Here is a 13883-nt window from a genome sequence, read left to right on the forward strand (position 1 = left end):
AGAGTATTTGATCCCAGCCTGTTCACACTTTACTCAGAAATATTCAGTAAATATTTAGCTAGGACTTTATTTTAAGAAAGATTATACAGAGAAATAGAATTTCAATTCTGTGTTAGTTTACAACGTATTATCATTCCAAAACACAATAGTTTTGTCCATTAATTTTGTGACTTTACTGGCTCCATGGTCACCTGATAGTGCCCACTAGTGAGTGTGAGGCTCACTTAAGATTAAACTTAATTCTTGTTGGGACCTTTTTGTATGGTAATTTCAGTTTTTAAAAAAAAAATCAGAAACCTGACAACATGTGCTTACCATGGAACTGGGACATTCTGAAACTCCATTCTGAAACTTAGCTTGTTCAACTTGAGGACGTTTAGTTTCGAATGGTCAATTTGATATGATTTATTATTGTCACATGTACCCAGATATAGCAAAAAGTATTTTTCCCCATGCAATCCAGGCAAATCATACCATACATCAGATCACGGTAATAGAACACAATGCAGAATATAGTGTTACAGCTACAGAGACGGTGCAGAGAAAGGTTAACTCTAATATGTGAGAGGTCTGTTCATAAATCACAGCAGGGATGAAGCTGTTCTTAAATTTGTCTGTGTTTTCCAACTTTTGTATATTTCTGGTGGAACAGGATGAAAAAGGATATAATCTGATTGGAAGAGGTCTTTGATTATGATGCTTTACTCAACATTTGAGTTTTCCAATTTCAAATAACCTCCCTTCCCAGCCCCATCCCCTCCCTTCCATTCCTCTGATCGACCCTTCCTTCCAGCCGCCAACTGGATTCATTCCTCCCATCGACCAACCAATTCGTACCCTCTACCTGTTCATCTTTCCCTACTTCACCACCCGCAACCCCCCTCCCCCACCCCTTTATCTGCAGCTCCCCTCACACCTACCCCATGTCCTGAAGAAGGGTTACACCTGAAATGTTAACTTCTCCACCTCCTAATGCTGCCTGGTTTCTGTATTCTTCCAGCCTCCTGCTTATCTACCAGCCTCTGCAGTTTTCTTTTCTCTCTTCCTGAGGCACAATGGCAAGAATAGACTGAGTCTATGGAAGGAAGGCTGGTTTTCATGACAGACTGGATTGCATTCACATAGTCATAGAGATGTACAACAATGGAAACAGACCCTTCAGTCCAACTCATCCATGCTGACCAGATATCCCAACCCAATCTAGTCCCACCTGCCAGCACCCAACACATATCCCTCCAAACCCTTCCTATACGTATACCCATCCAAATGCCTCTTAAATGTTGCAATTGTACCAGTCTTCACCACTTCCTCTGGCAGCTCATTCCATACACGTACCACCCTCTGCATGAAAAGGTTGCCCCTTGGGTCTCTCTCTGTAAATTCTTTGTCTTGGGCAGAGCAGTTGCCATTCCAAGTTGTGATGCATTGGGGTAGGATGCTTTTTATGGTGCATCTCTAAAAATTGGTAAGAGTCATTGTGGCCATGCCAAATTTCCTTGGCCTTCTAAAGAAGTAGAGGCACTGGTTGAGGCTTTCTTCATTGTAGTGTTAACATGGATGGACCAGGACAGATTGCTGGTGATATTTACTCCAAGGATCTTGAAGCTGTTGACCACCTCAGTACATTGATACAAACGGGGATGTTCTCAACTCCACTTCCTGAAGTTGATAACCAACTCCTTCGTTTTGCTGATACTGAGGGAGAGGTTGTCGTCTTTCTCTCCTTCTCCAAGACTGCTTAGAATTTGTTAAAAAAAAATAAGTTCTGTTGGCTTTAGATTTTCTCCATGTCCAGGAAAATTTCCCTTCCTTTTGTTCTCTTTGCTGCTTATTTTTCCTTTCATTGAATAACAGAATACATGACTTGTGCTTGAGGTCTTTTGTGCCGTTTTAGAAAGGTTGTAAGGATATGATGACTTCAATTGAAATTTTCCATATGCTATTGTAATGATTATTTGATTTGCTTTTAATATTTTTGAGCTTACTTTGCCTGTTTTCAGCTTCCCTGTCCCCCTTCGTTATCCTGTCACCTAGTCTACTTGACTGTTCTGATCACTCTAACCTCAATCCACATTGAGTACAAGGGTTGGGACATCATGTTGTGGCTACAAGACATCAATAAGGCTGCACCTGGAATTCTGTGTGCAGCTTTGGTCTCCCTGCTATAGGAAGGTGGTTATTGAACTGTAAAGGATGCAAGAAGGGTTCCAACATTATTACTGAGACTGAAGAGTTTAAGTTATAAGGAGAAGCTGGATAGGCTTGGGTTTTTTCCTCTTAGAGCATAGGAGACTGTGGGGTGACTTAACTGAGGTTTATAAAATCATGAGCATTGATAAGGTGAATAGCCAAATCTTTTTCCTAGGGTAGGGGAGTTCAAAACTAAGGGGCATAAGTTTAAGGTGAGAGGGGAAAGATTTACAAGGGACCTGAGTGGCAACTTTTTCACAGAGGTTGATGCGTATGTGGAATGAATTGCCAAAGGAAGTGGTAGAGGTGAGTACGGTTACAGCTTATTAAAAGAGATTTGGACAGGTGTGTGGATAGGAAAAGTCTTGAGAGATATGGGCCAACTGTGAGCAAATGGAACTAGTTCAATTTCGGAAACGTGTTTGGCATGGACAAGTTTGGCTGAAGGTTCTGTTTCCTTACTGTATGACTCTATGACTCTGACTTTGACTCTGACTCATAGGCTCATATAAGCCCTGCAGCCCTGGATCTTGGAAGCTATTAGAAAAGCTATTGTAATTGTGTTAATCCAGACTCTGTGGCATAATGACAGGAAGCAGTATGTCTCATACTGATGCCACGCTTTCTCTTGTATTGACTCTAATAATCAAGGGTTGGGAATTTTAAAGCTCTCTGATGGAACGTGGATATCACTGGCCAACATTTATTGCCTGCCCCTAATTGCCTGTGTGAAAATAGTGCTGGTCTGCCTTCTCAAACCACTGCTGTCTGTTTGGCAATTTTCCTACAGTGGTTTGGTATGACTGCTTGTTTAGGTAAATCTGAGGGTAGGTGAGACTCTAGAGTCACATGGAGGTCACTTTAGATAAAGCAGCAGATTTCTTTCCTGCCTGTAGTGAGTTTAACAGAATCTTACGCTGTGATGGTTCCATATTCACCATTGGTGAGATTAGCTTTCAGTTCTAGATTTTGAATTATTTGAATATTCCACTTCAATTCCACCAGCAATTATGGTGGGATTTAAACCTATGTCCTAAGGGCATTAGCCTGGGACTCTTAAAATGGTGGAATGACATATCCAGTGACCGTACCACAATGTAACCCTGTGCATTGATGTCATGTTCTCTTTTAAAACAAGTTCAGCACACTAAGTAAGGAAGTTTTGTTATTGGATAACTGGGTCAAATGAGGTCAATTAGGAGCCTGAAACACGAACAAATACTAGAAGTAGCCACTGTAGAGGACATAGCCTGACTAGCCTTTCCTCATAAGGCAATCTGCTGCTTCCCGATATTGGTGTAGTAAACCTTCTCTGAACTGCTTCTGACTCACTAATATATTTCCATAAGTAGGATGATCAGTACTATGCACAGATGTAATCTCATCAGTGCCCTGTATAGCCGAAACAAACTTACTTACTCCTGCATTCAGTTCCCTTTACAATAAACTAGAACATTCTATAAGCTTTCCTAATTACTTGCTGTACCTACATGTTAACTTTCTGTGATTCATGCACCAGGATACCCAGACCTCCCTGCATCTCAGAAATCTGCATCTCCCATCATCTATCTTTCCAACAAAATAGATAGTTTTACATTTTCCCACATTATATTTCTTTGGCCAAATCTTTGTCCACTCTCCTAACCTATTTATATCCCTTTGTAGACTCCTTGTCTTTTCCACAACTCACTTTCCTACCTATCTTTGTGTCATTAGCAAATTTAGCTGCCATACCTTTGATTTTTATCATCAAAGCCATGATATAAATTGTAATGAGTTGAGGCCCCAGCCCAGTGGCACACCATTCTGACAACTTGCCAGTCTGAAAAAGATGTATTTGTTTCTACTCTCTGCTTCTTGGCAGCCAGCCAGTCTTTGATCTATGCCAATATGTTTATCTTATTCATTATAAGCATTTATTTTCTCCAATAACCTTTTGAGGCATCTTACCAAATGCCTCCTGAAAATCTAAATACAAAGCATCCATGGTTCCCCTTTATCTACAACACAAGTTAGTTCAAATAACTCCAATAAATTAGCTAAACAAGAGTTCCCTTTAGCAAAACTATGGTGACTGTGCCTGATTACCTTGAATTTATCCAAATACCCTGTTATAACATCTTTAAAATAGCTTCTAACATTTTCCATATGAGCTAACTGCCTGCAGTTTCCTGCTTTCTGCCGCCTTAACCCTTTGAATAAAGGAATTATAATAGTTATTTTCAGATCTAGAGCAACCTTCCCCAGAGTGTCTAGTTTAAAGATCACACAAATAAGCTAATCTTAAGGTTCTCCTCATGGCTTGGTATTGCAAGCACTGACTCAATCCCTGACCTAGAGTTCCTGGGTTCAGCTCTTCTGGTTATAGTCGGTGCGAAGATTAACCTTGCTTTTTGTTTCAATCTATGCTGCATACTACCCCAACCACTCTTCATTTGAACCTTTTCAATTGAGTTTATCTATCTCTGGGACTGTGCCTGTATGTTCTTGGGCAGCTGCCAGGCCATTCAGCAATGCTGTGCTCATCAATTAAGGCAGCTTTCATATGAACACTGTTTCTTTATCCACATAGCTTCTTCTGATCGTGCCTTTTTAGTTAGGATATGAAGCTGCTTACCCAGTGTCACCTTAACAATTCCTGAAAGCTCAAGTATCATTTGTCCCTCAGACTTCTTGTGACTGCAGTTTTGGTGTTGTATGCACACAGCTAGAGTAGGTAGTCATTCGTATATCATGTTATACTTGGTTTTTCATTTCTCTGAATGCTGGTCTCTGTACCATAACTGTAGTCATTATAGGGCCCAGAGGTGGAATACATCACATTGACAACTTTGTTCAATGTTCTGAACTAATTTTAGTGGAAGTATTTAGTGGACAATGCCTCCTGGCTGTTTGGCTCTTGGCCACTGTCACTTAAACGGTTGATTTGATCTTTACCACATTCTGTTTGTAGGATCTTGCTATGTGCAGATTGGTTGCCATATTTCCAAGATTACAACAGACATTGCAATTCAATAAGTGCTTAATTGGTTGTAAAGAGCTGTGGGCGGCCTAACATTGTGAAAGGCTCCATATCAATACTTGTCTGCCCAATGTCTTTACAGCAGTGCTGAGAAAATTCTTTCTGGGAATCGATGAACTCGTAATAACATAAAAAATTTCTGAGCTGATTAATTAGGATCTGGAATAGCAACTTGCCTAGGCATTAAGCAGATATCAGCCCTGTGATTTGAATTGAGCACTTTACAAAAAATGTAATTGTACAAGTTCTGAACGAAGAGAAGCTTTGATGTAATTTTATTATTCTGCACAGTACCAATCTCCTTGTTATGCAGTGACTGACATATATCATCTTAGGCAATGGTCCAGTAACATAGTGCAAATCCTCTGTGTAAGGAAGTTGACTGTTCATTTAGAGCGGCAGAATGATCAAATCTTATTCTGTCATAATTTTTTTGAGTAATCATCTCAAAGCTGCCTGAGTTGCCAAGTCATTGTCATTCCACAGAAACTGGAAGTGGGAAGTTCTCTTTGCAGAAGAAAAAAAATCTTTCTCTCTCTCTCATTTGAGTGGCAGAGGCAGCTCAGGCTGATAGTACAGCAGAAACTCTGACTGGATCGACTGAAACTCTTGTGGCCTAATCCTGTCCAAGTGTGAAATGTGAGTGAAAACAAACATGCTGAGCCAAGGTCGCTTTCTGACATCATTTCCCAGTCATGAGTCGCTGCAACCGTCAGTCTGCTTTCCCTCACGTACTGAGGGGGAGTGTCTCATTGACGTTCCCTGAGACACAGGATAAAACCAGGAAGCTGCAGCATTAACTGTGGAGACGTACCTTGTGCAGCAGCTGTCTCGGCGCATTCTTTGATTTTGGCCCTTGGTGATTTTGATCTGGGTTGATGACTTTTTATCTGCCTCTCTATTTCTCGTTGGACTTGTCTTCTCAGTACAGTGTCTACTGAAACCCTTGGCTACTGCGAAAAAATCTTCAAGGATTTGTGATTGCTTAAAAAATTGTTGAAATCACTTTTTTCTGAAATCTTGTCAAGTCGCGGTAAGTAGTGGGGCTTCACTAATGAAATGGTTTTTAATTAGACTGTCGTCTAAAGGAGGAATACGAAGTGTTCTTTTGGGCAGTTGAGAGAGCCTTGCATTGTGGCTAGTGAAACTGGTAAATGTTTCATCCTGTCCATTTTGTGTTATGACTGAGAGCATCTATTAGGTTGAATTGACCGAAGGGGAATGTTGAAGTATTTATTCCTGGAGCGTGTCTGGTGCTGCTGAGGCTCTGTTTAATGCTAGTGGCACTTGGGAGACCTGCCTAAGCAGTGTTTTTGATACTAAAGAAGCATGCTGTGTTAATGGACATTGAGAATATAACTCTGTGGAAACAGAGTCAGTGGTAAGGAGAACTGAATTCATTCCTGAATAACAGCTTGAATTTTATTTTCATGTTTTTGTTGTCATTCACCTCTGGGTCCAGCCTGCTAATGACCAGTTCCTGATTGCAATCCATGTTGCTTAGTTTTGATAATGTAATTAAGAAGAAACAGCTTCCACTGGAAACAGAGTCATTAACCAGAAGGACACATTTAATGTGTTCACAAAAGAGCCAGAGGGTTTTACATGATGAGGCGGTGATGATCTGGAATGATATCCTTGAAGGTAAATTCACTTTTAAATTGGAATAAGAATGGGAATGAGTGAAGCTGGGAGATTAATTAGATCACAGCTTGTGCTGGAGCTTCAAGACAACAATAAATCGTATGGCCTCCTTGAGTTGTGAGATGAGTGCAGGGGGTCTCAAAGTTTTCTCAAGTGGTCATTCTGTTTAATTCTGATCTCTTACTTGCATCAGATTGGTGTAGTAGTTGCGAGATTTGGTTGATGAATGTAAGGGCAAGGGATCTGCCTGCTCTACTAATTTGTTGGATGCTGGGGGCAGGGTTTATAAGAATACTTTGCACTGAATGTGTTTGTTTTAGCCATTTTTATGTGGCGTATCAGTTGACAAATGTTGCAGAACTGGTTAGGGAAAGGCAAAAGATCAACCTAAGATCAGCTCAGTGTCTCGAAAGCTTTGCATTTTTATTCAGCCTGTTTATCGTGCAGCATTGAATGTGTCCTTGCCTTTAGATACTGCCTCTGTCATCCTCCTCCTCCATAAGCCCTAGGATGTTTTATGATCTTAAAGATACTGTATAAATACGTTTTGTTTATACAAACGACACCTTGTTTCAAGAAGACTTTCCTGTTTCTTTGAAAATTCCTGGTTTAAAATTGTCAGTAAGTAGCTTGATCAACACGTTTTAGTGTTGATATGTGAACTCATTGACCTGGTTGCAAATGGAATTTTATCAATTCAACAAACCCTGAAGGCCTTGTTAAATCCATATGTCAGTTCACAGCTGTGTAGATTGAAAATAAGGCATCCATGTGGATGTGGTTTCTGCCAGATTTGCTGCAACTTGTGCTTATGTTATTGTGTTACACAAAAAAAAAGACTTAAGAGATCCGCAGAAACCACAAATAGGCTGTAATGGAAAAGATGTGTCATCACTTAGGTTGCAGGCAAGTTGCAGAGAGCTGACAGCACTCGGCTTGGGCAGGGCAGCATGATAATGGAGTGAGACAGTCCGGATTTATCAGATGGGGCATAAAGTGCCTTGCTCCCCCATCCCTGTCCCACATGTCCTGTATTGCCCCTTATCCTGGCTGGCTGAACTGTATAAATTTGTTGGTTTGAGAATAGGTTGTGGGTGTTTTTTCTGACTTTGCATTTCTTGCATCACATTCTGCAAGCAAAACCCCTATTGATTAAATATGAAATTTAGTTCCACTGGCTAATCTGTATTTGTGTGTATTGTGGCTATTGTCATGCAAATACATCCAATCCAAATCCTGTGCCACCCAGAGAGAGAGACAGACACACACACACACACACACACACACACACACACACACACACACACACTCACACTCTCTCTCTCACACTCTCTCTCTCACACTCTCTCTCTCACACTCTCTCTCTCTCACACTCTCTCTCTCACACACTCTCCAGTACACCCCTGTGTGTGTCTCACCCAAACCACCTATCACACTATTTCCACCTGATCTTGTCACCATACCTGTTTTCCTGTTTGTTTCCTGCTGCTCAGCATGAGCTTCACTTGGGAAGCACAGGGAACGGGATAGTGATGACGACTAGCAATTCTATATGACCCTCCTTACCTGCTGTCGCTTCTCCTTCCTTCACTCCTTTTATTTTGTTTTCCACCTGCATACCTTGTTCCCTCTTTTCCTTGGTGTCCTTTGCTCTCCATCTGCTCTCACTGGCTCTTTCACACTTGCCTTCATTGACCTACGGTGGTTCCTTGGTGATCAATTGATGTCTCTTTTACAATTCGCATCTTGGTCTCACCCAACCTTCCCTCAAAGTTGCATACATGTGCAACCACTCCAAGGTTCTATGTGTGATGATTGGTATGCCAATTTTGGCACCAGAAGTCACTGCCATGCACAGATCTTGGAGGTCCATGCTACCAGAAAGATAAGAGGAATCACTAGCCTTGCCTCTTTTTCACTAATCTCCTCTAACCCTGAAATGTTGTGACATTTGCGCTCCTTTGATTGTGGTCTTGAACATTCCCAATTGTAACTCCACTTCAGTGAGTGTGCCTTTGCCTGCCAAGGCTTTAAGGTCTGAAAGTTTACTCCCTAATTTATCTTGCCACTCTTTCCTTCTTTAAGATAGTCATTAAAACTTGCCTTTTAGATGGACTTTACGTCTTCTGCCCTCAGAGGCCTTGTGAGTTTGAATGTTGATGATGCTTGTGTGTGAACACTTTGGTATGTTAAAGGTGTAATTTAAATGCAGTTTTGTTGAGATGGTCTTGTTTGTGTAGCACAGTTACTAACATACCCTTTCTTGGGGTACCAAGGGAGCAAAACCTTCCTCAGTCTCAATACTAACTTTTTGTATAGTGTATGTAAATGGCAGAGTGTCGTAGGAAGAAGACTGCTGCCTGAGGTGCAAACAAAGCACCATACCACCCAACAAAGGAATGCTATGTTGTCAACATGTTCCAGTTCATTGCTTGTCTTCTCAACAAAGAAATAGTTGCGGCTCCTAAAGGCCTGAGCTCACGTGGATGAAACATTCCTTCTCTACTGCACGATATCAGCAATAGATCTGCAATCTGAGGGCTGTTCACACAATGAAACAAGCAATACCCTGAGCGCTAGCAGCTAAGGACGACATGACAGTTGGCACCCAGCCAGATCCTGTAGACCTGACTTTGTTAAAATACAGAGCAGTTCACAAGATCACATTCATAAATGTTTGAATGTCGGGGAACCCTGAAATGTGCAAGTACTTCATTTCTCAGTTGCTTGTGAAACAGGCTGACCTATTCAGGCAAACTCCTGTGGACGAGCTAACAGGGCTGCCATTTGTGGTGAACTGGTTGGTCATGGAACCTGTGGAGTTATAGAGTGGGTTGTTAATTGAACTGAGTAAACCATCGGATTCAGCTATCAGAGATCCTCAGTATCTCATCCAACCTAAAAGTACACAACAACTTCATTATAGCAAAACATCCCAGCAACAGTTCACAAGGGTGTTAACAAAGATTTGACACCAAGGTATGTCAAGTATTAGGAGAGGCAACCCGAGGTTTTGGTTGATGAAAGAGGTTTGAGTGTCTGAAAGGTGGAGAGGTGGCTGTTTAAGAAGGGAATTCCAGTGTTTGGGGCCAAGGCAGCTGAAAAGACCACCTCTGATGATCATTCCATGTCAAAAGATAGTTTGTTCACTTGATGTTCCAGCTGAGATGACTCTGAACTCCAATGCCCACATGTGTGCCTCCAAAAGGGGTGAGACTCCAAACTGGGGTCACACGTTCAACAAAACATCAGCTCATTCCTGTCAGCCAATAGGGATGCAGTCACGTTTTAATAAAGCAGCTTTGAGGGAATGACTTTGTGGATTCTAGACTTGTCAGTTACTGGGAGGAATGCAGCACAGTAGTCTGGGGTAGACAGTGGGGAGAGAAGTAGGGCGTTCATGGAATGGAGGTTAAGGCACCGAGTAGCAGAAATAGGAACTGCTTAAAGGACATTCACTTATGGTGACTGAAAGGTTGAAATTTCCTGGTCAGTATTCTGACATGGATTAATATTGAACTCTTTCGACTTCATTTAGATAATCTGGACTCCAGTGTGAAGAGATTATCAATGTTTGCAGTTGGTGCAAAATTATGGTTAACTAATATTGGAGGAACTAAATGAATGGAACACACACATTAGTCAATTGCACAGTTCAATGTAATTTAGTGCAGAATAAATGCACGTTTCTAAGTAAGATCGCACCACAACAGTAACACCCTCATCCTGCAGTATGTGGTAGCCTCCCTGTGAGGCTGAGCGAGCATGTATATGTTGAGGGCTGCCCACATTGGGTGGGGGAAGTTGTGTGTGTCTTGTTTTGGACACTCGCACAAAGGGGAATGAGTTGGCTGAAGTCAGATTCATGGGAATGCACAGCGTCATATCCAGACCTCTGTGTGAGGTCGTGCTGGGATGAGATGCATTAGTGACAAAAAAAAACTGCAGATGCTGGAATCCAAAGTAGACAAGCAGGCAGCATCAGGAGTTGGGAGAAGTCGACATTTTGGGTATGAATCATCTTCAGGAATGGAGCTTGGGGTTGGAGGGGAAAGGGTTATGGTAGGGAGAGGGGCAGAGTGGTGAGGTAGTGATAGGTGAATACAGGTGGTGGGTATGACCTGGTTGGTCGCATGGAAGAATGAATCCGGTTAGTTGGTGGGATGGAAAGGAGGAGACAGGATTGGAAAGGGAGTTGGGGGATGGGTGGGAAGGTTATTTGAAATTGGAGAACTTCATGTTGAGTCCTGGGCTGCAGGCTGTCCAGGTGGAAGATGGGGAGGTGTTCTTCAAATTTGCTGTCTGATTCATTGTGACAATGGAGGAGACCAAGGATGGACATGTTGAAGAGAGGTGTGGGAAGGGGAAAGGACAGCGACCAGGAGGTCAGGCTGGCCCTTATGGGCCCAGCTGAGCTGCTGGGGAAACGTGTCCTTAGTTAATGTTGTAGAGAAGACCAAATCAGCAGCACGGGATACACTAAACTAAAGTTTGTGAGAAGGCCAAACCGAGAACAGCCAGGAATTCCTAGAGGCATGGCATTCATCCACAGATTCAATCAATAAGCACATCGACCTGGACCCAATATACCGGCCACTCCAGCGGAAGCGGCAGAGACAAATCACTATAAATGCCGGAGGAAAGATCACAGAAGCACTTCACAGGAGGCTCCCAAGCACTGAGGATGTCACTTAGACAGGGGATGAAACACCTGCAACACACATTCCCAGCTCGGTGAACAGAAACGCAACATACACTAAACTAGGTTGGAGGAGAGGCAGGTGAACTTCTGTCTCACCTAGAAGGTCTGGTTGGGGTCCTGGGTGGAAATGGGGGAGCGGGGAAGGGTTGGTGTGCCAGCAGGTTTTACATCTCTTACGGTTGTGGGGAGAGTGGTGCGACCTAAGGAATGACGAATGGAACGGTCCTTGCGGAAGGCAGAGAAACATGGGGAGGGGAAATGTTCTTGGTGGTGGGGTCTAGTTGGAATTGGCGGACGTGTTTAAGGGTGATATATTGGATGCGTAGACTAGTGGGGTGAAAAGTGAGGACAAGGGGGATCCTTTTGAGAATTGCTGTGTGTGTTTGGCTTTCCAATAGTGAAGTTGCAGCTTGAGTAAGAAGCTGTGTTTACCTTTGAGCTTAGACAATACTAGAAAGGTTTAAATGAGTTCAGAACACCAGGGAATGCACAATTTTTAGCTGTGACATTGATTGCAGATGTCTTCAAAACAAATGTTCACAGGCTATAAGCATTCCCTATAAACACTTATGGCTTCCCTGCTATTTGTGTAGCCCTTGTTTATAAGGTTAGGGGAATGTTCCAAGAGAGTGTTGAAGTTTCCGGAAGATTGAGGAGCATTAACTTCAGCAATGTCCATAAATGCATATAGGACTGCCTGTCGCTGACAATTATGTCAGATTAATTTGTTAATAGTAAAGGTTCCTTTCAAAGGCTTTAAGTCTCATCTTGTTTGTATATGATTCGATGCCAGATATACACTTTTTTTCCCCCCAATACACATACATCAATAAATCCTGATTAGATTAGATTACTTACAGTGTGGAAACAGGCCCTTCGGCCCAACAAGTCCACACCGACCCGCCGAAGCGCAACCCACCCATACCCCTACATTTACCCCTTAACTAACACTACGGGCAATTTAGCATGGCCAATTCACCTGACCCGCACATCTTTGGACTGTGGGAGGAAACCGGAGCACCCGGAGGAAACCCACGCAGACACGGGGAGAATGTGCAAACTCCACACAGTCAGTCGCCTGAGTCGGGAACTGAACCCGGGTCTCGGGCGCTGTGAGGCAGCAGTGCTAACCACTGTGCCACCGTGCCGCCCACATGTATGGCTTATGCCCGAAATGTCGATTCTCCTGCTCCTCGGAAGCTGCCTGACCTGCTGTGTATTTCCAGCACCACATTCTCGACTTCGATCTCCAACATCGGCATTCCTCACTTGCTCCTATACATAAATAAACCTCCTGCAACCCCATGTAACCCTCTAAGATCAAAGTGCTCCTCCAATTCTGGCCTTTTGTGTACCCAGATTTTCTTTGCTCCAGCGTCGAGCACTACTTGTGTGATCACTCACTTGATGCAGAGTAGACTAATTACTCAGGGCTGAAGTGATAAGTAGAACTGGTGGAATAACTTTCAGATGCCTCAACCAACGCTCGATGTATCTATTGCTAAATCTCACCAGCTCTGTCTTCCATTAAAGTGTTCTTTCAATCCAACTTATTTAGGCAAGCAATGGCCATTTGTCCTTATCTCTGTCTCTCTAACTTTGTTAAATTCTGTTTCACTCTTGTCATAAACACTCTGGTACCATTGAATAAGATCAAGTTGTTATCGTTATCATCCGAGGGTTCCAATGGGTGAACTATCTCGAACAGGTTTGTAAGGGGTACCTACACCAAATGGACTGCAGTGGTTCAAGAAGGCAGCTCATCACCACCTCAAAGGAAACTAGGGGTGGGCAATAAATTTTGGCGTAGCCAGCGATCCCCACATCCCATCAATGAATTAAAAAATAGAGGAGTCGGGCGGGGGAAGTGTTTGTGTGTATGATAGGGATGCTGATGGCTTTCAGGGTGGGACAGGGACATCAATAGTTTTTGCAGGGGGAGATATTGTTAGTGATTTGTGAGGTGGTTCAGGTGTACAAAGTTTTCAGGTGGTGGGGGAACTGGGAAGTGGGTGGGTCTTAGTGACCTTGGGATGAGGCAGTGTGGGAGAGGGTCACTCCAGACCTTGTAATTCTATTTTTGTTTAATTGGTGTTTTCCTTTGCAGAATAAGTCGTGGAAAAAGCTGAAGACTATGGTGCACTGGTCCCCATTTGTTGTCTCCTTCAAGAAGCGCTATCCGTGGGTACAGTTAGCAGGACATGCAGGTAACCTCACCCTGAACATTCTGTCAGTGGGTAGCTCCGTTACTTAGGAGAATGGCTGGCACTGAGAAAGTAGCTTTAGCTCTCCTAATAGCTCATTGGCCAGTTCCTCTTGGGGCGG

At 42.9% G+C, this 13883-nt stretch overlaps 1 protein-coding gene across 1 annotated transcript in view; it reads left to right on the top strand.

Annotated features, from left to right (window-relative positions):
• Nucleotides 1-13883, top strand: part of LOC132836689 (inositol-trisphosphate 3-kinase C-like) — a 75585-nt gene that overhangs the window by 48163 nt on the left and 13539 nt on the right. Inside the window, exon 2 of the mRNA XM_060856087.1 lies at nucleotides 13666-13765. Within this exon, the coding sequence (XP_060712070.1) occupies nucleotides 13666-13765 (100 nt within the window). The remainder of the gene's footprint in view (nucleotides 1-13665; nucleotides 13766-13883) is intronic.

This window comes from Hemiscyllium ocellatum, chromosome 47 (genome assembly GCF_020745735.1).
Source record: "Hemiscyllium ocellatum isolate sHemOce1 chromosome 47, sHemOce1.pat.X.cur, whole genome shotgun sequence".
Taxonomy (NCBI): Eukaryota; Metazoa; Chordata; class Chondrichthyes; order Orectolobiformes; family Hemiscylliidae; genus Hemiscyllium; species Hemiscyllium ocellatum.